This window comes from Callithrix jacchus, chromosome 8 (assembly GCF_049354715.1).
Source record: "Callithrix jacchus isolate 240 chromosome 8, calJac240_pri, whole genome shotgun sequence".
NCBI lineage: Eukaryota > Metazoa > Chordata > Mammalia > Primates > Cebidae > Callithrix > Callithrix jacchus.
Window position 1 is genome coordinate 46330997 of NC_133509.1, and position 23453 is coordinate 46354449.

General features: G+C 53.7%; 1 protein-coding gene and 1 long non-coding RNA gene across 7 annotated transcripts in view; one reads left to right on the forward strand and one right to left on the reverse strand.

Moving 5' to 3' along the window:
- PAK6 (p21 (RAC1) activated kinase 6) overlaps positions 1 to 23453 on the reverse strand; it is a 36471-nt gene that overhangs the window by 7039 nt on the left and 5979 nt on the right. For 5 of the 6 annotated variants that reach the window (XM_035259860.3, XM_035259858.3, XM_009005572.5 and 2 more), the window contains 3 exons: positions 16204 to 16315; positions 5053 to 5261; positions 3261 to 3914 (listed from right to left, as the gene is read on the reverse strand). In XM_035259860.3, the coding sequence (XP_035115751.1) occupies positions 3261 to 3914; positions 5053 to 5256 (858 nt within the window). In that variant the 5' untranslated portion in view covers positions 5257 to 5261; positions 16204 to 16315. Of the gene's footprint in view, positions 1 to 3260; positions 3915 to 5052; positions 5262 to 16203; positions 16316 to 16800; positions 16885 to 23453 lie in introns of those variants that run through there. The other variant, XM_078334390.1, reaches the window with a different exon arrangement.
- LOC103795642 (putative uncharacterized protein PAK6-AS1) lies at positions 16273 to 17347 on the forward strand. Its single transcript, XR_004729717.3, has 2 exons — positions 16273 to 16834; positions 16953 to 17347. It is a non-coding gene; the product is annotated as a putative uncharacterized protein PAK6-AS1 (long non-coding RNA).

Genomic DNA, 23453 nt, shown 5'->3' on the forward strand with positions numbered 1-23453 from the left:
CTAAGGAGGCTGTCTGCTGGCCTGAGTGTGGACTTAGAAAGCATGCTCTCCAGCCGCCCATCCATGAGGGTTGGGGCAGAAGCTTGGGGACCACCTAAAGCTCCTCTTGAGGTGGCTCTAATGACCTCTCTCATCCGGAAGCTCCTACAAAAGGCTGTGAAATTATCTCCTTCCCCTCCCGGCCTCTAAGGCTTCTGCATGGGCCAGATCCACTCTGAGGATGTGTAGGCATGGGGGCAGGAGCCACATGAACAGGCCGAGGTGGGGGTTCCTTCCCTGTCTCCCTGGGCCAGGCCCCTATGCTGCTGCCGAGCCGCAGGTGCTGGCTGTGCTCAGGGCGGAGCCTGCAACTGGAGGCTGGGGGAGGGGTGGCCCAGCCAGGAGCCCAGCACTGGCAGAGTCTGGGACACAGGCCAGGGAGTCCGGGGAGCTGGCTTGGTCTTCAGCCTGGCAAGGTCTGGTCCCCAGTGTCCTTTCGTTGGCTTCACTGCCTGTCTCCACATGGAGGGACATTTACTCAATGTAATCACAAGCAAGGACCAGATGAAACTTGGGAAGGCACACAAGAAAGGGAAAGGGGGACAGGACAATGGAATTAATTAATTGTCACGGGCTCTGGATTAATTCTGAAGTTACTCATGTGACAGACCTCTTGGGAAGGAGGCTGCTAGAAGAGGCAGGCATATGTTTAGAGCAGTGCCTCACTTCCCGCCCTGAGCCGTGGCTCTCCAGCTGTGGGCTTAGGGGGCTGTACTGTAAGTATCCTAAAGGGGAGAGGCTGTGGCATAATATTTTTAAAAATAACAAAGCCATCCTGACATGGTGGCTCATGCCTGTAATCCCAGCACTTTGGGAGACCAAGGTGGGTGGATCACTTGAGGTCAGAAGTTTGAGACCAGCTTGGCCAACATGGCGAAACCCCATCTTTTCTAAAAATACCAAAATTAGCTGAGTGTGGTGGAATGAGCTCCCAGTCCCAGCTACTTGGGAGGCTGAGGTGGGAGTATCACTTGAACCCAGGAGGTAGAGGTTGCAGTGAGCTGAGATTGTGTCACTGCACTCTGGCCTGGGCGATAGAGGGAGATGGTGTCTCAAATAATAAGAAAGCCATTTATTGAGGGCTTACCACTTAGACAAGTGCCTTCAGTGCACTCTCTCGAGTAATCCTCATTACCCTGCGGGTTATTTTATTATCCCACAGGCACTGGAACCCACAGGACACCCATGGCTGCTGACTCCCATGCTGTAATCCTACTGATGCCGTGTTTCCTTGGAGTACACAGTGGGTGCTTAACCAGTGTTTGCCCTCTGACTCTTAAGTGGAACATGTCTAAACCCCCAAGCTCCTAACAAACTGTCTTGCCTCTTTGGCCTCTGTGCCCCCCAACCCTGTCTTCCTGTGCTCTTTAGCCAGAGTGACTCCAGGCCGCACTGCCTGGAGCTAGATCCAGAAGCGCTGGGTTCTCTACTCAGACCCTCCTGCAGCCATGCCTGGCACACTGCGTGGCCCCTGTGGCCTGACTGCTGTTATGGAAGCTGTTGCAAGTGTTCAGAGTCAGCCCCGGTGTCGAGTGCTGCTGGCTTGGTCTGGGGGCTCCTGAAATAGGTAGTGGAGGAGGAGGAGGAGGGCTCATGCCCCCATCTGTGTGGGAATTTGCTGAAGGCAATGGTTCTCAATGGGGGTGCTCAAGTGACGTCTGGCAATGTCCGGAGGCATTTTTTGTTGTTCCAACCGGGTGTACCATCAGCTTCTAGTGAGCAGAGGCCAGGGAGGCTGCTATAGTGCAAGCAGAGCCTGCCACAAAGGATGGCCTGACCTGAACATCAGCAGGGCAGGGGCTGAGAAACCCCAGCCCAGAGCAGTTCAGGGGGTCTTAGCCTTGCCTTTAGGACTCCTGGCTTCAAAGTAGAAATCTCGAAAGGTGTGTCTGAGTTGCCCAGAGGGAAACCACTCCCCTGGATTTGGAAGTGTGGTGTTGTCGAGCTCAGGATAACTACCCCCTGCTCCCACAGGTATGGGGGACACTCCAGCACATGCAGAGCAGTGGCCTGTGATGAGAGCTCAGCACATTGCGCAGGGATGGACAGTGCCCTCCCCCTGCTGTGGGATGCTGACAGGAGCCCAGAAAGATGCAAATGAGTGCCCAGCCCAGTAATGACAACCCGTTTCTCCAAATCCCTGAGGTCCCCCAGCAGGACTCCTGAGAGACAAGGGAGGCCAGGCTCCCACTCTCAACTTCCCAGCAGGGTGCACTGCCCTGATCTCACCTTATTTTCTGGCTGAGTCTCTCCAGGGGCACAGCCTTCCAGAGACCCTGCAGCTCACAGATTCTCTTGTTCCTCTCACAGATAGACCACGCCACACCCCATGGGAATCCCAACCCACTGTCCTTTGACCTAGTAGGGGACAGGAGTGCACAAAGCCGATAACTTTCTCTGAGTACCTAGCTGGCCGGCAGTGACCCAGAAAGGCTGTAGTCCAGGCCAACCCCAAACCCCCACCCTGGGCAGGCTGGGCCATACTCACCCTGCCACTGACAAGGGAGGACCCAGGCTTGTCTTAAAGCCCTCCCAGGAGGGAGGGGAAGATCCATTACCCATGCCACTGTCAGCAGCCCTTAATTAGGAAGGAGCTAAGGAACAAGTGTCTGCTGTGGTTGTAAAGCTTCATACACAAGAGCCATGAGCCATGAGCCAGGAGGGCCAGGCTGGACAGGCAGCCCCAGAGCACCCCCACCTTCCTTCTCGGACTCACTCTCCATGCCTGGGAGTGTCTCACTGTCTGTCAGTTTCCTCCTCTGCCAAATGGGAAAGAAGATTACTGTCACTACGGACAGGATGCTGGAGGGCCTGCAGGAAGGAAAAACGTGCTCTACTCTGCCTGCCAAGAAATGTCACCATGGGCTCCCTTCACCCTTTCCTTTCTCACAAGAAAAATGTGCGTCTGAAGCAGTCACACATGTCATAGGTCGGCCCTCCTACTGCCTCTGGACTAGTCAAATACAGTCCTCCAGCATTTCCTACGGCCACACAAATAATGACAGAAACATGAAACAACACTATTGCCACAGAGAAAAGAAGGAAAGGATGGGAGGGAAGGAGAGAGGGAGGAGGCAGGCTGGCCTCCTTAGAGGTTACCATGTACATTTCTGCCGCTTTACGGGGAAGCAGTCCGGGGAGCCTCTGGGGAAGGCCAGGCAGGGCCTGTGTCCCTGCACCCACTGCCCAGTGGACGCCCGCAGGCCCGGCTCCTGACATACCTTGCTCTGTGGTGGAGGGCCCAGCTTGCTGCTGCTTGGAGGGGCTGTGGCAGCAGTGGACAGGAACATGCTTCGGAATAGCCTGCGCTTCAGGCTGCTCTCCTGGGTCTTAGGGCTAGGGCCGCCTTCCCCACCTGGCCTGCTCGTGGCTGAGCCCACCAAGCAGGACTGTGGCCGGGCCTCCTCAGAGCCATGCTTGGCAGCCTTCATTCCATGCCGACTGGTGGCTGTGGGGGGCGAGGCTCCTGGTGGGGAGCTCTGCAGGCAGGCACCCAGCTGCAGACAGCGCTGCGAGGCGCCCTGGAACTCGGCGGGGCCCAGGGACTGAGCCTTTGCAGCTAGCCCATTGGACAGGACCCGTGGGCTTTGTGGCTCAGGCCATGGCATCTGCTGGTGGCCTGCTGGTGTGCCCCCGTTGCAGCTGAGGTAGAGGCCATGGGGGTCAGTGCGCTCAGACTGAGGGCTCTGGAGGTACATGTCTGGGTCAGTGGCCCAGTGCTCATCCCCCAGCAGCCCCAGGGACTGTGCCCGCCGCCGGCTGGTGGGGCTGCGGCCACGCAGAGTGTTGGAGCTGATGACTGACAGCTTCTGGATGTCGTTGAGCAGCCCCGAGATGTAGCCGTCCACAGGCACCGCATTGCCACGTACCACTGTCTGTAGGGGACAACAAGAGGGTGTGTGGGAGCTGCCTGATTGTAGCAGGGAGGGGCAGCCAGGAGATCAGGGTCAGAGAATGCCCCGGGGGCCCTGGGGAGGACCACTTAAGGATCTCCCCTACTGTGTCATCCACCCATTCATTTTTCCATAATTTCTCAGGGCCCACCAGTGGGTCGCACCTGTGCTAGGTGCAGGGATGCAGGAAGGCCCACCATCAGCAGAGCAGACGGCAAGTGCCATGGGGCTGCATCCAGCATTCACAGGGTGTGGTGGGCTGGGCCTGGGAGCTGGAGCTTGGGGCGGGGCTCCCTTCTGTAGCTCCACGGGTGGCTGAGAGAGATGTGCCCAGCTCTCTGAGGAGGCAGAGACCAGGCCGGGGGCTCTTTCATACACACGGGCTTTGTGGCCTCCAAACCCTCCTGGGGCCCCTGACCCCAACTTCTACCAGACTCAGGATTACTAGTCCTGACCCTCACAACTAAAATTCTCCTGGTCAGGGAGAACCAGCTGCAGGTACAAGTATTGAATGGGGCAAGTCTTAAAACATTATTCATTCTCATCTGAAATACAAATGCAGTTGAGCATCTTTATTTTTTGAGATGGAGTCTTGCTCTGTTGCCCAGGCTGGAGTGCAGTGGCGTGATCTTGGCTCACTGCAGCCTTTACCTCCTGGGTTCAAGCAATTCTCCTGCCTCAGCCTCCTAAGTAGCTGGGATTACAGGTGCATGCCACCATGGCCCGGCTAATTTTTGTATTTTTAGTAGAGACAGGGTTTCACCATGTTGGTTAGGCTTGTCTTGAACTCCTGACCTCGTGATCCTCCTGCCTTACCCTTCCAGAGTGCTGGGATTACAGGCATGAGCCACTGCACCAGGCCGCAATTGAGCATCTTGTATTTTCATGTGCTGAATTTGGCAACCCTAGCACCCTGCAGAGAGGCTCTCCCCAGACTCCTTTGCCCTGGCTTACCAGGAGAGAATGCCAGGCTGACAGGCAAGGAGCGAAAGCGGCGGGTTAATTGACAGATGTGAAGTAGGTGGTTCCTCCAGGGGCCTGTTTGAGGCTTAGCCAGGTATGGTTGTCTGTGTACTGGGAGAGGCTGAACTTGACACCCATCCCTGCCTGCCCCGCTTACCTTCATGGGTTGGAGCTGCACCCGCGTGATTCGCGAAGGGTCCACCACGGGCTTGGGGCGCCGCAGTGTGTCCAGAATGTTCTGCCATTGTGGGGGGAGGCCCACAAACTTGCCTTCTTTGGGGTCGAAGGAGGTATGGACACGGTGCTGGAAGTTCTGTGGGGCTGAGATCTCAGGGCGTTTCTTCTTTTTCTTGCGGAACATGGTGCCTGTAAGGGCAGGGTCAAGTAGCTCCTGGTTGGGAACCACGGTGGCTGCAGCAGGGGCTGGGCACCAGGCTCAGGGCTCCCTCCCCTCCCCCAGCACAGATCCCCCTTCCCCAGACTAGGGCTTCCCTCCACTCCATCCCCACTTCCTCAGGGAAATGGCTGGCTCCCAGCAGAACAGTCCCAGAAACAACAAAAGCACCATAAATAAGCCAGTGCAGACTATCAACAAGGAAAGCGGTATCTTCTTGTCTGTGCCAAGTCCCCTGAGGAGCAGGCAGACTCTGGGGGTATGTTTTTATAAAATCCAAAGCCCATTACATATATCATTCCACTGTCAACGAATTTTAAAAAAGGAGAAGGAGGGAGGAAAGCTAGCAAACTTGTTTTATGAAACGAGTAGGACCTTGATTCTTAAAACCAGGTAAGGAGAGTACAAGAAAAGGAAAATTTGACCCTAATCTCACTTAGGAACATAACTGTGAAAATCATAAACAAAACTATAAAATTGAATCCAACAGTAGATTAGTTTTTGTTTTTTATTACAACTCAGTTTGTCCCAGGACAGCAGAACCTGTTAGTAAGATGGATGAATACATAGTCAGCAGCTGACCGCTGACGCTGCCCAGTCTGCGACCAGGTATCGGGGGCCCCGAAAGGGCCTTTGGTTACCAGGTGCTTTACCTCAATTCCAGAAAGGCCTTGAGCCAAGAGGATAGCCTGGGGTGAGTGGGGGGCAGCTATCTTAGGAGTGAAGCTCTCCAGAGAAGGCAGAGACCACCAGCTCCCCGTGGGACTGTTCTCTCTGGTCTTGGAGCTCTATGTAAAACATCACCTGGGTCAGGCGTGGTGGTTCACCCCTGTAATTCCAGCATTCTGGGAAGCCGAGGTGGGTGGATCACCTAAGGTCAGGAGTTTGAGACCAGTCTGGCCAACATGGTGAAAACCTATCTCTACTAAAAATACAAAAAAATTAGCCAAAATTAGCCAGGCGTGGTGGTGCATGCCTGTAGTCCCGGATACTTGTGGGGTTGAGAGAGGAGAATGACTTGAACACAGGAGGCTGAGGCTGCAGTGAGCCAAGATCCTGCCACTGCACTCCAGCCTGGGTGACAGAGTAAGACTCTGTCTCAAAAAAAAAAAGAAAGAAAAAAAAAAAAAAAAAACCCATAACTTGCAATCAAGTCTGTATCCTCTGCCTTGCTGACTCTGGCTTTGCCTAAGGTCGTGCTGAGCTCCATCCACAGAAGTGACACAGGCTTTCAATGGATAGCATGGCCAGATCTGAGAGGGGGGTAATGGGAACCTGGGAAGGGAACGGACACTTCCAGAGGGCTGCTCTAGTTTCACTTTCTGGAAAGCCCAGGGCCTGGGATCACAGGTTGATGGCAAACAGGGCCAGGGCTGCCGCTTGAATGCTTTTGAATCTGAAGAGGCTCAAAACAGCTCACTGGGTTCCTGTGTCACCTGAAAAGGTCACTTCCAGGCTTCAATAAACAAACGGAAACATGATTCTTGGATTGAATGCTTGGACTACTCATCTACCCGAAGATCTGGAATACAGGGCCATCATGGTCTCTTTTGGCTCCTCCTCTGGAAACATCATTTTTCTAGTCATTTTGGCAGGTTCTGAAGGAGGTCAGAGACCTGGGAGGCAGCTGTCAGAAAGGCCGGGGCCCTGGACGGCCAGTGGTTCCCCACTGGGAGTTCTTCATGCATGACTCCATCTGCACCCATGCGCATCTCAGTGTCAGCCATGCTTCTGTGCCTTTAGCTCTGGGAGTCCACCAAACATTCCCTGGGGCAGAGCCATTCGTGTGGGACCCTTACAGACCAAGCACTTTGGAATAAAATAACCAGTGTGAGTTGCAGGTGACTTTCAGGGAGTCTCCCACTAATTTGGAGAGACTTTGAACAAGTTACCGAAATGATCCGAGCCAGTGGGGCTAATGAAAGACAGATTATAGGGTTTCGGGTGTGTGACGTAAGCAGAGTCCCCACACATGATGGCTGTTTCTCTTATGATGGTACCTCTCTGCATCTCTGTCTTGGAGCTCAGGCCCTCCAGACACTGGCACTTGGTCAGATACACGTCTGGGAATAACACTAAACCACTTTCTGCTCAGACTTACCAGTCAAGGGGGTCATGCCAGCTTTCAGGGGTCTGGGACCTGGGGACCTCACCATATCTACATCATGGCTTGGTAAAATTTGTTGTCCTCCCTCTTGGTCTTTGCCTTTTTTTTTTTTGAGATGGAATCTTGCCACCCCGTTGCCCAGGCTGGAGTGTACTGGCACCATCTCGGCTCACTGCAACCTCCACCTCCCAGGTTTAAATGATTCTCTTGCCTCAGCCTCCCGAGTAGTTGGGATTACAGGCGTCTACCACCATATCTGGCTAATTGTTTTTTTTTGTTTTTTTGTTTTTGAGACAGAGTCTCACTCTGTTGCCCAGGCTGGAGTGCAGTGGCATGATCATGGCTCACTGCAACCTCTGCCTCCTGGGTTCAAGCAGTTCTCTGCCTCAGCCTCCCGAGTAGCTGAGATTACAGGCGCCCACCACCAAGCCCGACTAATTTTTATATTTTTAGTAGAGACAGGGTTTTACCATCTTGACCAGGCTGGTCTTAAACTCCTGACCTCAAATGATCCACCACCCATCTCAGCCTCTCAAAGTGCTGGGATTACGGCCTTTGCCTTCTGCTACAGAAGAATCTTTATTCAGCAGGTCTATCCCCTGCCAGTCTCTTGGACAGACTCACTATCCCTGGATTAGTTGAGCTGCCTGTTTCAACCTCCTCCCTAGCTCTGTGAAGTCTTCTGGAGGTGCAGGGACATGGTCTGCAGCTGAAGAAAAGCTGGCTAATCCCCCCAACATAGAACACCCCTCTCTCCAACTCCCCTGCCCCAGCCAAGTGCTCAGCTTTTGCTTCAGGGATGCCCAGGGAGAGCATCTTGAGGAAATGGTCCCAGTGACTCTGGGTTCCTCTCCTGAGTCCACTCTGACAGCGAGCCATTCCAGAACAAGTTCTTCCTAGAGGCAGCAGGGAGGCCAGAGGAGAAAGAAGGACCCCCAAGGCTGTTCTGGGGCCAGGCGGGGTGGTGTCGAGGGTGGGAGTTGGCAGAGGCAATCAGCTGAGCTCAGGCTTGGAGTGGGGCAGGCTAGGGAGTAGTGCTTTAGAAACCAGAGGCCACCCTTTAGCTCTGCAAAATCAACCACCTAAAGGGAGGCTGCTCGGACTCATCTGAAATGTGGTGAGGCCAACACTGCGTGGGGCAGCTTGACTATGTAGAAAATGCAGGAGAATCTACGTAAAACTACTGGGGAGTGAATTTAAAAGGTCCCTGATTCAAGGTCAATGTTTTTAAAAATCAGCTGGATTTCTACATACCAGTAACAACATTAAAGTTTTTAAAAAGATGCCATTTTACATTAAAAATGCAAAATATCTAGAATCTAATGAAAAGATATAGAGTCCTTATATTGGAAAATACAAAACATTATTAAAGATATTAAAGAATGTTCATAGATTAGAAGGTCAATACTGTAAAGATGTCAATTGTTCCCAAGTTAACCTGCAGATTTACTTCCGTCTCACACAGAATCTCGGCATACTTCCTTTGGTAGAAATTGATAAACTGATTCTAAAATTCATAGAGAAACAGAACCAGGAATAGCCAAGACAATCTTAACGAACAAAGTTAGAGGATTATACTAAATAGATATCAAAATTTATTATAAAGCTACAATAATTTAGTATGGAATTGGCAAAAAGATTGACAAATGGACCAATGGAACAGAAGAGAGAATCCAAAAATAGACCCACTCTTATGAGGTCATTTGATGGATGACAAAGGTGATCCTGGAACATGCTGGGGGAATGGATGATCTTTTTAATAAATGTAGCTGAAGTAATTCAGTATCTGCATGGAAAAAAATGAACCTGGAAGAATGAGCTCATCTCATACCCCAAAATTATGCAGACAGATCATAGACCTCAATGTGAAAGGTAAAATAATAAAGCTGGTGGGAGTGATGGCACGGACCCGTAGCCTGGCTGTCCCGTCCCTCAGGTTCAGTGTGGTCATTACGAGGACCCCTGGCTTGGTGGGTGCTCCTGGAGCCCATGACCTGCGGGGGCCTAAACCTGTCCGCACTCATGGGTCCCAGACACAAACTAAACCATCAAGGTTTTCTTTGCCCAAAGTAGAATTCTTGATGATATAGATTAGGGGTAGAGGATAAGCTCTAAAGATTTTGCCTATGGTAATTTGTCAATACAATGACCATTTGAAGGATACATCAAAATATTTGTTGTCCTGTTTACCTGGTGGGGCTGCAGGTGATTTCCTTCTACTCTATCTTTCTACTCTTTTTCTAAATTTTCCTTAAAGACGATGACTTGCCTCTCTAAAAAAAAAAAAAACAATTTTTTTTTTTTTTTGAGACGGAGTTTTGCTCTTTCGCCCAGCCTGGAGTGTAATGGTGCAATCTCAGCAGACTGCAACCTCTGCCTCTTGGGTTCAAGTGATTCTCCTGCCTCAGCCTCCCGAGTAACTGGGATTACAGGCACACATTGCCACGCCCAGATAATTTTGTATTTTTAGTAGAGACGGGGTTTCACCATGTTGGCGAGGCTGAGTTCCTGACATCAGGTGATCTACCCACTTCGGCCTCCCAAAGTGCTGGGATTACAGGTGTGAGTCACCACGCCTGGTGGAAAACAAAATATTTAAAAAGAGTGATCCATGGAGACTGAGAGCCTAAGAGACATTCACCCTCCTGAACGGCTATTGCTGCTCTGGTCATCACAAGTGAATCACCCAGGACAAAACATGCCCTGTCCTCTCCAGCATCAGGCCACGTCCTGGAGCACACCCACCCACCCAGCCAGGGGCCCTCCACTTGTCATTGCCACCGCTCCTTTTTCCATCTACATCTCCAAGGCCCCCGGGCTGAGGGAGGGTGGGTACTGCATCAGCCATGAGGCCCCAAGGCTAAGTCACAGGGGCCATGCCAGCTTTTACTGTTTCCCCTCTAGCAACTCCATCTGCATCCCATTCATCTAAAGGAGGTGATTTCCTCCAAGAAGACACCAGGAGGAGGAAGGAGGAGGACTTCCCCTCAGAGAACCAGACCCTGCCTTTTCTTCTGCCTAGCTTGAAAGAAGTGAGGTGTGCCTAAGACCCTGAAGTAGAAACAGGCAGAGGCAGGCTGCCAGCTCAGGAACGGCCCCAGCCCTTCCTGGCTGACACCTCACCCTAACATAGGGGAGGGAGGCCGCACTGAGGATTCCGAGAACCGCTTTGAACTTTCCTCTTCTGGATGTCTGCAGGCATCTTCCTGCTGCTGGACCATGACTGCATGGTGGAGGGGGCGATGCCCAGGGCTGGGAGGGAAGGGTCCAGCCCAAACCAATGGAAGAAGGAAGCTCCCCTGCTGTTGGGCTTCCTTCAGCCAGAGCCTGGCCAGTGGGGGCTGACAGTTCCTGGTACCCACTTTCTGGAGGAAATGCTGCTATCCCCAGTAAACCCAAGGGTGGAGCTCGTGGAACAGTTCAGGGAGCCTTGTACCCGGGATCACTGAAGAGTGCCACAGTGGTGCTGCAGGAGCAGCAGTCTCAGAGACAGAAAGGGAAAGACTTTTCTTGAGCACCTATTACATGCTAAGCCCCTTCCAGGGTTAGCTCATTAAATCCTCACGTAACCCTGAGAGAAGGAATTCTTATCCACAAATCCAGATGAGGCTCAAAGGTTAAACAACTCGCCTGAGGTCACAAAACCAGGAGATGACTGAGTTAAGGTTTGAATCCAGATCTGATTCCAAAGCCCCTGCTCCATCCACCATGCCTACCCTAGAGGGAGTCAGCTGTGGTTATTCTCCCTCCCTGCAGGTCTTTATGAACAGAAACACGTGGGATGTGCATGAAGTGTGTAGGACAGGGCCAGACCCTCCAGGGAAGGAGCCTGCTAAGTTCTTTCCTGGGCTGACCTGTGAGTCAGAGGCCAGGGGGCCTGGGGCTCTTCTAACTTGCACGCTGACCTTTACCTTGCAAGGAACCAGGTGTTTTTTCACCCAGCAAGTGGTGTTTCAAAGAGGTCATGGTGGGGGCTGTGATGGTCAGGGCCTGGCGTCCATGAAAAGCTACAGAAACAGCAGGTCTGTGTTCCCTCCAGCACAGGATGCGGCCAATGCCCCTCTGTAGGGTCTTAGCCTGACTCCAGGTAACCCAAAGTCTTGGCTTGATGGGTGGTGGGTAAGTTTTGTGGCAGATGCTACTGTTTCACAGACACAAAATGATTCCAAGAGCATGGCACCGAGGCTTGGCTGGTTTAGTGTCCACATCTGGGATGAGAAAAGCAGCTGCACTGTGGGCAGGCCACCCTCCCCAACTAGGTCTCCTCTTGGGAGAGGAGACACCCATGGGCCGGGCCCTGGAATGCCAGAGCCACCAGAGCCATCGGGGCCCCACAAATGCAGGGTGGTACTACAGAGGATGAGTCTGCATTTAAACCTCAAGCTGGAGCGCGGACATTCAAATGAGTGTTGCTGCCTGAGGCAGACCCCTCCGGAATGTACCTGCCTGTTCCAGACGTGCTCTGGTCTTTCCAGAGCTCCTCTCTGGGAACTGCCTTTGGGGCCCTTGTGAGCCCACGTCAGCTGTCTTCCTAACCTGTCACCCCGCTTTTCACCAGAAGTGGTGGTATCCTACAGGGTCACACCACACCCACCTGACCCTCCAGACCTGGCCTGGAGTGACTTTGGGCTGTTTCCACATATTGAGTCTCTTTCAAGGAAAGGGCACAGCCCACCGAAGGGACTAACAAGAGGGCACTGAGGCTGGGAAGTTGGCTTCCAGAAAGTGAGTCTGAAGGGGTTTGCAGCCACCTGGAGGGGTCAGCACTAGGTTGTCTGTGTAAGCGCTGGGATTGATGGGAAGCTGTTTGTTAGAAACAAGGCTGGTGGGATTCCCTGCCATTTCCGGGTGACTGTGAAGAGAGGAGGCTGCTGCCTAGTGAGCCTGCTCCTGGGTTGCTCAAGGCGCCAGGGAGTGAGGGGGGAGGTGGTGGCACGCCCAGTCTTTCTGGCAGGGAGGCTCAGGGACTGCTTATCAGGACTCATGTCCCGGGCCACAAGGCCGAGTGCTGGCTCAGTGTGGACCTGGCGCTTGGTGTTCCTAAGTCCTGGCTTGTGACCTTGGCCTGCTCACCTTTTGTAGGCCTTAGTATTTTTGTAGGTGACAAGGGATGGATGAATTCACCTCTGCCAGCTTCTCCAGGCATGGTGAGGGGAGCATCTGTTCCTGCTCATGGAGGAGCTTTGGGTATTTCTCACAGTCATCACTCAGGAAAAGCCCAGCATAGGTACTGGGCTCCAGGCTGAGTGTTTCACCCAGGTCATCTCCTCGCCACAAGCCAGTGAGGTAGTGCTAGTGCTGTTTCCATGATGCAGAGGAGGAGAGAGCAAGTGACTTGTGCAAGCCGAGAGGCAAAGAAGGGGCAGACACGAGTCGGACCCAGACCCTGATATGAACTTGACTGCGGTGGCCATCTGCTCTCAACACCAGCTTCCATTATTCTCAGGCCCACCCAAGACCCTTTGGGGAAAGGCCTAACCTAAAATCACAGCACCAAGACAGAGGTGAGCCCCCTGAGGTAGGAAAGTATCCTGCTACCATCACCATCCTTTCAGAGTGGCCTCCAGAGGACCCTGTCACCTCCAGGGCTGGGCCTGATGCCCTGAGATCTGCATCAGGGTTTCTTGACCTCTTTGGAACCCCCTATGGGAACTGTCATCCCATACACATTCCGACAGGTGACAGGCCTCACTCGATCCTTGGTTGAGAATTACTATGAACAGAAGACAGCCTTTCACTGGAATATTCCCATTGGCCAGAAGGATTTTTCTCAAACTTTACTTCCAGAAGTTTGTTTCAAATTTTTTAAAAATTTCTAATCTTGTGGCTAATAAAAAAGAAGAAAGATTTTTTTTTAGAGATAGAGTCTCACTCAGTCACCCAGGCTGAAGTGCATGGCATGATCATAGCTTACTGCAGCCTCGAACTTCTGGCCTCAACGCACCCTCCCACCTCAGTCACTTGAGTAGTTAGGACTAGAGGAGCGTACCATCGTGCCCAACTGGGAAATTATACTATTCATTTTTTCAAAAAGTATCTATTATGCACCCACTCTAGTCCAGGCTCTGGGGACTATGGTAAACAGGAGAAAATCCTCACAGATTTTGCTCTAGGCCAAGCTTCTGCAGCCAGAAGAGATGGGAATGCAGGGTCTATGGGGCTCCTGACTGGGTCTGACCTTCCTTTTGGCCCAAATTTCAGTCCCTCTGGCATTCCCAACATGAGGCTGCCCCACTCTGCTAGAACTCATTCAGTGATGAAAAGCTCCCCCTGCGGCCCCTGACTTCTGTCTCCTCTGTCCCCTCGATGGTTCTTGTGTGGAGCTGAACTCTGTTTCACTTCAGCCTCCACTGGGGTCCAAGTCTGCCATCTGCTCCTCTTCACATGACTCGAAGGACCCAGCTCCCTATCCTGGCCCCCAAAATACATGGGGGAAGAAATGTGTCATCTGCTTTTCTGCTCGGTTGTCACCCACAGGGGAGGAGGGTCCTAGACCCAGGTTGTGGCGCTCATGTGGATGCTGGCAAGCTTCAGAAAACCTGCGCAGGGCCACTGTGCGGAAGTGTGGAGAGGCCCCGGGAGCATGAGTGGGACTCTGAAGCTCTGCTGTCAGGGACCCAGGGAGATGCAGCATGCACCAGGCAGAGAGCACGACATGTAACCTGCCAAAATGCTTGGGCTCCCTGCCTTTGTCACCATTCCCATGCCACAGGCCCAGTGAATCCCCAGGGGAGAGATAATGGGCTGCTGTTTAAAAGAATACAATAATACAGCTCGTTCAGTCACTTGTGTCAACACTCCAGCTGAATGAGAGGCTGAAGAGCAGGCCAGCCAGCCAAGGAAGGTCAATATTGACTCAGGCCCTCCTCCTGCACCCAGCTCCAGCCCGGGAGGACAGTGCTGCGGTCCAGCAGCAGCTCAGGCCAGACTAGCCTCTAACCTCTGTTTACTGAACCTTGATCCCCAACCTTTGCCTCTCTCCTCCTGGTGCACAGCGCTGGGCTTTCCTGGGCATGTGGTTATTTCTAAGAGAAGACCTGAAGAATGGCTTCCTGGGAGGGCTGCAAGCCAGGGACCCTCTCACTACCTCAGATTCTCAATAGCCTCTGGATACAGAGGTCTGGGCCCTCAGCATAGGGACCTCACTGCCCAGCTAGAAGGAGCCTCTGGCATCCCTAATCACAGGACTGCCTCTTTTCTATAGCCCTTAACTTTCCAGACCCCTATTTCACCTCCTCACTTTACATTCACAACACCACTGTGAGTTGGGCTGAACTGTTGCTGGGCCCATTTTAGACAGCAGGGAGCTGGAGAGAGGAGGAGGAGACAAGAGAAAAGGGTATGCTTATAAAGTGCCTAACACATGGAGATACTGTGCTAGGTGCTTTTTATTAGTGCATCTAATGGCTAAAAGCTCCATTTTACAGATGAAGAAACTGAGGCTCAGAGAGAAGTAATTGTCCAAGATCGTAAGTGTGGAGCTCGGATTCAAAGTCAGATCTCTCCAACTCCAAACTCCAAGCTCATCCACAACGCCCAGTGCCCAGAGAACTCAAATGACCTGCCCTGGATCACGCAGCTATGCAGAACAGAGATGGGACTGGAAGCTCAAGCCAGAGGCTCCCTCTGTGCCAGGCAACACCGGCAGTTCCACGGTCACCCATGAACACATAAACATGTGTGACATGTGCAGGGGGCACTGCTGTTTCTGATGCCCAAACCAGATCCTATTCCAGAAATGGCCCTTCCCTGGGTTACCACGAGGGCCAGAGACCCTGAATTAGGGTCTTCCACTAGCCCCTTACCTTTACTTTATTCCTATAGCTTTTCTCTAATACCTTCTGACAATAGCTTGCCAAACAGCCAGACTGCCCTCAAAGTTGTCCAGTACGGGAGACCTTGTAGCAGTTTAGCCCTTCCCAACATAGCAGCTGGAGGCTGATGGGCAGCCCATTGCCAGAGTTACTCCCCACCGCCTTAGGAAGGCAGTGGCATTCCCATTTTACAGATGAGGCCATTTAAAAGTGTGTAGAGAAGTGAAGCAACTTGTCTAAGGAGTCAAAGGCAAAGTCGGGATGGATTCAAAGCCCACTCTCTCAGTTCCAAATGTGTCCTCAGCCACTGTTCTATATACTATGGAGGAGAATTCATGGCATTGCAGGCTGACCGTTACCTTGCATGGAATCAGGCGGTTTTGCCACCCAGTGTGGCAACCTATGCCCCCCTCATCCAGAAAAACATCTTAAAAAACCCCCCAAACCCACCAGAATAGGGTAAGATACAGAAAACGCAGCCTACACCGGGGAGCTCTTCATGGCTTAGCCTCTGGTGCTCCTGGCAGCACCTACACTCCAGATAGGGTGCCACTTCAGCAGGCCTGGAGAGGTGGCGAATGAGCAGCAGCTCTACCTGTGACTCCTGCAGGAGAACGGGCCTGCCACCACCCTTCCTGTTTGGGAACCTCTTTCCCAGCATGAATTCCCTGCACTCTGCCTCAGCCACACCCTTACCCCAGACAGGCATCAGACCTGATGGCAATCAGACCTCTGAAGATGGGGCCAGGGGCAGGGCAAGCCATTTGAGGTCTTGCCGTCTCCCAGCCTACCGTGGGGCCATGGGGCGAAACGGTGGAAGTGACTTAACATGCACCCACTAAGGATCAAGAGACAGCACCCAGAAGGGGGACCACCTCCGCCGCCTAGCAGTACCAGGAAGGGGCCAGACCCGGAGGGCCACCTGCCTGCCCACTGTCCCTCCCTGCCTGCTCTTCGAAATGAGTGCAGAAGGCTCTAGGACCGCTCACTCACCTCCTGGTGCTTCCGCCTCTTCCTCGCGACTCCTCACCCCTCAGTGGGCTGCTCTCTGAGGCGCGGAGGAGAGGGAAGACCTGGGACCTTCCTGGGCCAGTCCTCTGCAGGCCTGCGCATAAACAGATCAGAAATGCATTATGGCAAATGTAGCAAGTGTCCCCGCGGGTGTTGCGACTGGCCAGCGTTCAGGCGTTGGGAACCGCCCCGCGCCCGCCTCCCGACTGAACTCCTGGCTCAGGTGCAAGAGGCAGCAGGCTCCCCGCGGGGCTCCCGGGGAGAAGGGGACGCTGGGCGCAGCACCGCTTCCGGGGCGGCCCCTCTCCAGCCGCACTCCGACCCGGCACGGCCACCCGGCCCCCGCTCACAGGCCCCACTGCTGTGCCCTCTCGGGGACGCGAATGCCCCGCGCCGGGCGGGCGCCCGCGGAGGGAGGTCCCGCTTCAGGGCGCGGAGCTCCCGGTGCCTGCGCGCAAGGCCCCTCGCCTGGCATCGGCTGGTCCCGAACTTCGGGGAATGCACCTCCGGGAAGGGGACCGCGCGTTTTTGGAGGCCTGTGCCCTCACCGCCACCCTCCAGGGCGGCGAGGGCACCCACCTGCGGAGCGGGAAGCCCAGGAACGCTCGAAAAGGCTGTGGGAGCCGGGCCCGCCCTCCGCGGGAGGAACCTCGGCGCCGGAACGCCGAGGAGGGGCCGCGCTTACACGTTGGTGCGGCGTTGGCTTCACCTGGCCGCGATTTTGATTTCAGGGTGTGGCCTCAGGTAGGACGCGGCGGCGAACCCAGAGCCCGGGAGAAGTTTGCCGAGGGTCGCTGGGGCCTTGGCCAGGAGCCGCTCTGCCGGAGGGGCGCCCCGCTGCCCAAATCTTTTTCTCCATCTGCTTGGCCCCAGCTCCCGCTCGCCCTTTGCCTCCGGGCCCTGGCCTGGCCACAGCCGCTGGGACCTGCCTGCGGCTCCACGGCCAGGTGGCTGCCGCACAGAGACCCGACCTGGAGAACCAGCTGAGCACCGGCTGTATGTAATCCACTAGTTCACTTTCAAAGCAGATGCACCCTCTGGAGCCCCGGGCGTTCTCTCCCTGACCTGAGCCGGGCCGCCTGCGTCCACTCACACATCCCGGAACGCCCACGCGGGAGTCCGAAACCCTGGCACTTTGGATGGTCTGTCCCATGTGGACAGGGCCTCAAGACTGTGCTGGGATAGCCCCTTGTGCAGGCAGGAAAGCAGGATTTAAGAGATTCCAGTTCCCTTGTCAGACCTTGTGCAGTCCTGAGTCTTGAGGACCTTCTAGCCTGAGTCCTAGGGCAGAAGACCCGCGCGGACAGAGAGCTTCCAGGAGCACCCTGCCCCTAGAGCTGCTGGAGGCTGTTCTGGAGCCCTCTGCCTGCTTGTCCTCAGTGGTCCCTGCCTAAGATCAGAATGACCATTGCAAGGGACTCACTCCTGGATACCCTTGTACCATGTTTCTTTTGGGGTACATGGTTTTTTTTATATTGGGGAAGGGGCAGGGGTCACCCCAGAGAGAGGCTGCTTGCTGCTTGAGTGCTGAGGAGGTTCTGGCTTGGAAACTCAGTACATCTGGACTCCAAATGGCTGCCCTCAAGTGGTGGCTGGGTGACTGCCAGTGTCACAGAGCAGGGACCAAGGACAGTGCAGGGACTTCAAAAATCACTGTGAGGCACCTCAGACTTCAGTGATTAACTGAGGTCACTATGGCCACCTATTTTTGTTCACCGATTCTTTAGACATATCAGTGCTACTTATGGCCCAATCCTTTGCAGTACAGGCTCTCTTGGTTACACACAGTTTAAGGCACCCACCAAATAGAGCTCAGGCAACCCGTGGAAACCGCCAGCCCCAGACAGGTCTGTACCCTGTGTGGCTGCACCACAAGCCCGATACCCTCAGCTTTCCTAGGGAAAGCATGGTGCCAGGTGCAGATGCTGGCCCTGTGTGCTATGGGACAGTGGTGTGGGAGGCGGTCAGCTAACCGTAGGTCCTCACTGCCATACCCAGCATCCCCAACACATACTTATATTTAGTCTCTGTTCTCCTCTCCTTACTCCATCTCCTCCTCCTCCTCTTTGTTCTTTTCCACACGGATTCTTTCTCTTTCCTCTGACTGGACAATACTGTAGATCTGACTCTTTGACAAACTCTGACCTCCTGTGGTCACCCAGGAAGCTGACTGCTAGGCCTCAGGTAAAGGGGCCATGGGAGGGGGACCAGGTGATACAAGAATGGCTCCCCCAACAGATTAGTTACCCAGGGACATGGGCGCAGTGGCCGAATGCTGGCTACAGAAGCAGAATGTGCTGCGTGGAGGCGGGTAGGGGGCGGGAGAGATTGGCTGCTGAGGATTTGAAATGAACCACGAACCAAAGCTAGAATGAAACACATGATATTGTCTAACCTAGAATCAACACCCTAAATTATTTTTACTGATTCATGAATGCACATGCGAATTATTTTCTTTTACTACAAATGTCTTATATACCAAAATCACAGCTCTGAATAGTACTTTTGAATGAAACTACAATAAAGTATGAATGTTAGAATTTTACCAGAAATGGGCTGGTCTTTAATTTGGTTTGAATCCAGGCTTTGGTACCCCAGAATGGCTACTAGCTAAGTCCCATCGTCACCCCATAGAGACTAACTCTAGGAAACCCTGGGTTCCTCCCACCCCTTTGGAGCTACAGTGGGTTTGGGGCCTTGAGAGAGGCAGAGGCTCAAGTTAGACTGACCAAGGAGGTAATGTGTCCCCCATCACTGGAGGTATTCGAGAATAACTATCAGTCGGGCAGGCCAGAAAACTGGATACAAGACTAGAGTAGGGAACCTCTCAGGTCCATCACAACACCAGTTTTCTGAACTTCCAGTCTTGTCTACACGAGGTTCAGCTGCACTGGGTTGCACGATCCCCCATTACCAGCCCTCTTCCCACACATTGAGACAGCTGGGGATTCACACTGAGTCAGCCATTCAGGGTAGGTCCTGAGTGATTAATTCCTGTGTGTGACTCTCTCCCTTCTCTATTTTCCTCTGATCCATGCCCAGCTCAGCCCTGCCCCGGAGGAAAGGGCAGAACAACAGCACAGGAAGCATCAGGAGCAGTCTGGGAACAGTGTCTCCTGCAGCATCCATGTGCCACCCCCTGGCCTTATTCCCAGGTTGCTGTGCTGAGCCCAGGGGGCTCCAGGCACACCTTCCTTTGAGGAGCCTTGGCGGCTGGCACAGACCTTCTGGTTGAAGGAGTTGTCCAGGTACTTCCATTTTACAATTTGGGCAGGAGCAACAGAAGAGACACCCACAACAGACATTTTACCACGGGACATGGCTCTTGGAGTGCTGCCATCTCAGAGGCATTGGCAGACCAGTACGGACTGGGAGGGCAGCAAGGTGGGCACATCGGGTGGGGCAGGCACTTCCTGGTTATCCTTCAGCCTGTGGCTGCCAGAGCCTGTTGTAACATCTGAGCACCAACAGCCAGTGCTGAGTGCCCGGGCTAGGGCCAAAGAGGAAAGATACGGATCAGCCTGTGGTTTAGAAAGACAAACACATTATCCCTTCCCTGCATCTTTCTGCTCCATGACTTGAAAAGCTTCCTGGGGGTGAGGAAGGAGACCAACAAGCTCTTTTACTCCTTCCAGGGTGCCTTCCTCTGGGCAACTCCACTCACCTCTAATAACAGAAATAATCATGCCTGCCAATGATGGAATGCTTCCCGTGGGCCAGGCCCCGTACAAAGCTATGTACCTGTGCTGCCTCAGTCAGTCTTCACCACAACCCTGGGATGGAAGTCCTATACTATTACTATTGGCATTTAACAAATGAGGAAACTGAGGCTTGGAGTGGTTAAAGAACAGCTGAAGGTCTCCTAATTCCTGCTATACACTGAATGTTTGTCTCCCCAAGATTCATCTGTTGAAACCTAATCACCAACACGAGGGTGTTAGGAGGTAGGGTTGTTGGCAGTTGATTAAGTCACAAAAGCAGAGCCCTCATGAATGGGGTCCCTGCCCTTATGAAAGAGGCCCCCAGAGAGATCCCTGGCCCTTTCCATCTTTGAGGTTATAGCAAAAACACAGCCACCTCTGAACCTGGAAGCAGGCCCTCACCAGACACCAGATCTGCCAGCACCTTGCTCTTGGGCTTCTCAGCTTCTAGAACGATGAGAAATAAATTTCTGTTGTTTATAAGCCACCAGTTCATAGTATTTTGTTATCCAGTCCAGACAAAGCCAGTTACTGAATAGAGGAGCTGGAATTTGAACTGAGGTGTATCTGACCCCAAAGCTGGTTCTCTCAACTCTGTGCTGCTCAGAGAACTCTGGTTCCGTGGAATGTTTGAACGGGCAGTGGGGGGAGACCAACTCAGACCTTAACAGAAGGCATTTGTATTTAAAAGAATCACTGCCCAGGAAAGCTGGACGTGGGACACAAAAGGGCTGGACGTGGGAGTAGTCTCTCCCCTGTTTCTGAGTAGCACATGAGGGCACCCCATTTGGCACCGGGTGTGAGGGGCAGAGGGGTCCTCGGGTTCCCCAACTCTGTCACTGAGTTCCCTGCTAGGAATTGGGTGCTAGGCTTCCCTGGCCGCAGCCGGCACCTGCCTGAAGTCCCTGCCTCCCATATCTGCCCTTCACAGACTCAGAGTGGGCCCAGCTCCCTCAGGCCCTCAGGCAGGATCTGCTGGGAGGTGGGGCACGTGTGCTGAACACTTGGCAGGAGGAGCCCTGAGGAGCCTGGGCTCCCAGAGGGTCGCCGCCTGCTCACCCTGGAGCCCCAAGCTTGGGAGAGAGGCACTCCTTGGAGAAAATCCCTTCCTCCCCCTCTCCTCCAGGCTGCCCAGCACCTGCTTCTTCCTGCTCCTCACCCCGATGGGATCGCCCATCTCTCTCTGCTGATGGGGCCAAGAGGGAGGTGCAAACCTCCCAACCTCTGAGTGCCTGGAAGTGGGAGCCAAGGGAGCTGACACTGCCAGGCCCTTGGAGTACCCAGGAAGAAGGGAAGTTGACAGAGTCTAGCTGCAGAGCCATGGGATCCTGTGGATGGGAGCTTTCTTACCTCTCTAGACTTACAGCATGTCTCCAACCTCAGTTTCCTGATGTGTGTAATGGAAAGAGTGCCTCCCTCCCTCAGGAAGGTGGTAGAATGATGGGGTCTAGCGCACTGGGGTACAGGACTATTGAGTAGCAGCACCCCCAAATGGGGCAAGAGGTTCTTAACCCTCAGCCCTCACAGCCACAGAAAGGACCAAGGAGAAAGCTCCCCTCCCTGCCCCCGGGTGTGCACACTGCAGCCTGGTTTGATATGCCATAAAGCAGAATCCAAAGATTTGTCCAGTAGACATGGCTACCATTTGCTGCTAAATCAACCCAACAGGTCTGTTCACCCCAGATTCCAGAAGGAGGGCCCAGCACCGGGGAGTAGCGCTATCTGGGGCCTGGTTAGGTGTTTAGGAAAAGCCCATGGGTCCTCACCTGGCTGCTGATAGATGTGTCCTGCTGATACCTTAGGCCTCAGCAGAACCTCGATCCTCTGTCTGCCTGCCTTTCCCTCAAGCTCTGCATCTGTATTAGGCTTCCTGTGCCAGTGAGAATCCATAAAGCCATCCTCGCCAAACACAAGCTGACACTGGGGGCTAAACCTGCCTGACAGTCCCAAAGGGGCCTGGTGATCCGGGAGGAGCCCCTCAGATACAGGACCGCTGCAGGCTCCGGTGCCCGTCCAGGTGCGTCCTTGGCTACCTTGGGAAGGGCTGGGGAACAGCGAGAGCCAGATCTGTGGTAAGGACACTCATTTTAAACATGATGGATTCATTTCATATCTTCTCGCTACCATTGCTTTGCAGTGCCTGCTCTTAATGGCCTTTAAAGTTCTATCCAAATACCTTTCACTGGCAGTTCAGCTCTCTGGCTAGCATTTTTGCTGGCAGAACTAACAGCTGGATGCCTCCTTGAATGGAAAACTCTCATTGTCTTGTCCGAAGACCTGCTTCAGATCTGAGGCTGGGGCAGGGCTGAGACTGTGATACCCCTGCATGGAGCCCAGTGCCTGACTTTCAGGAAGGACAGGTGAGTGTGGGGGAGCAGAGGCCTGTGCCTGACTAAGTGAGGGCCCAGGCCCCCAGGGAAGAGAAAGGTATAAGGAAGCAGGATATTGGTTGCCTGAGGCCCACCCCCAACACTTCGGGCAGAACACCTTAGCTCCAGATGCACAAAACTCACAGGCTCTCGGCTGTGCGGACCCCGAGGAACACTAACTAGCTGGCCCAGAGTCTGTGGCCTCCGCATGTGCCCTGGGTCAGAAGGCAGGACCTAACTGCCTCGTGGCAGGACCATGCTATCCTGGTGACACCACTGCCATACCCTCACCAGTGGCTGGTACAACAGCCCTTGCTAGGATGATGGGCCTCATCACCCATGAGGCAGCCCCTTCTCAGTCCTGACCACCCTCTCCTCCACAGGAGCCCTGAATGCCTGCTCACTCCTGGCCTTGCATTCTTCCCTCTGGGTCCGGCTCTATCCCTCCCAGGATCTGAGACCTCCACCTCTCCCTGCCTTTCTGAATCCCAGACACATCATCTTCCAGCAAGATCCACTCTAGTGGAATAGACAAAGTCTTCTTGTCGAACTTGGGCCTGGTGACTGGTGACAGGTGACAGGCCTCCTGCTTCTGGGAAGTGACCTCTGATGGTGGCTGTTGGACATGTAAATGCCCGCCTGGGGTCAAAAATCTCCACTGATGAGAAGATCACCTGGGGAACAGGGCCTCTCAGGTGACTTCCCTACCCTCTGCCCCAGAATCTCGGTTTCATCTCTGACACTCAGCGTGACTCCCTTCTTTGGATTAAGACATGAAGTTACCTGGGACAGAAAGAACTTGAGTCAATCCATTTACAAATTACTTAGATCTCCTCATCAGCGAGTGGCCTGGTTCCCAGGAGTAGCCTGGGTGCTATGTGCGAAGTTTATCCCTGGGAAGCACTTGACTGACAAGCACAGGCTGGGCTGTGGTTTTGTGTCTAGCAGGAGGCAAGGGGATGGCAGGAGGCACCCAGGATCTAAGGGGACCTGTCTAGCCTCCCAATACGTCAGGCCAGGCCACCTCTCCCAAGATATCGGTTTACCCAGTGGCTGCTGCCTGCTCCCCAACAGGCCCCTTGAGAGCATGGGCAGCCTGGGTAACAAGAGTCCTGGGCAGGCATTTGGGGATCCCTGGGCTGGAAACCGACGCTGTCATTAT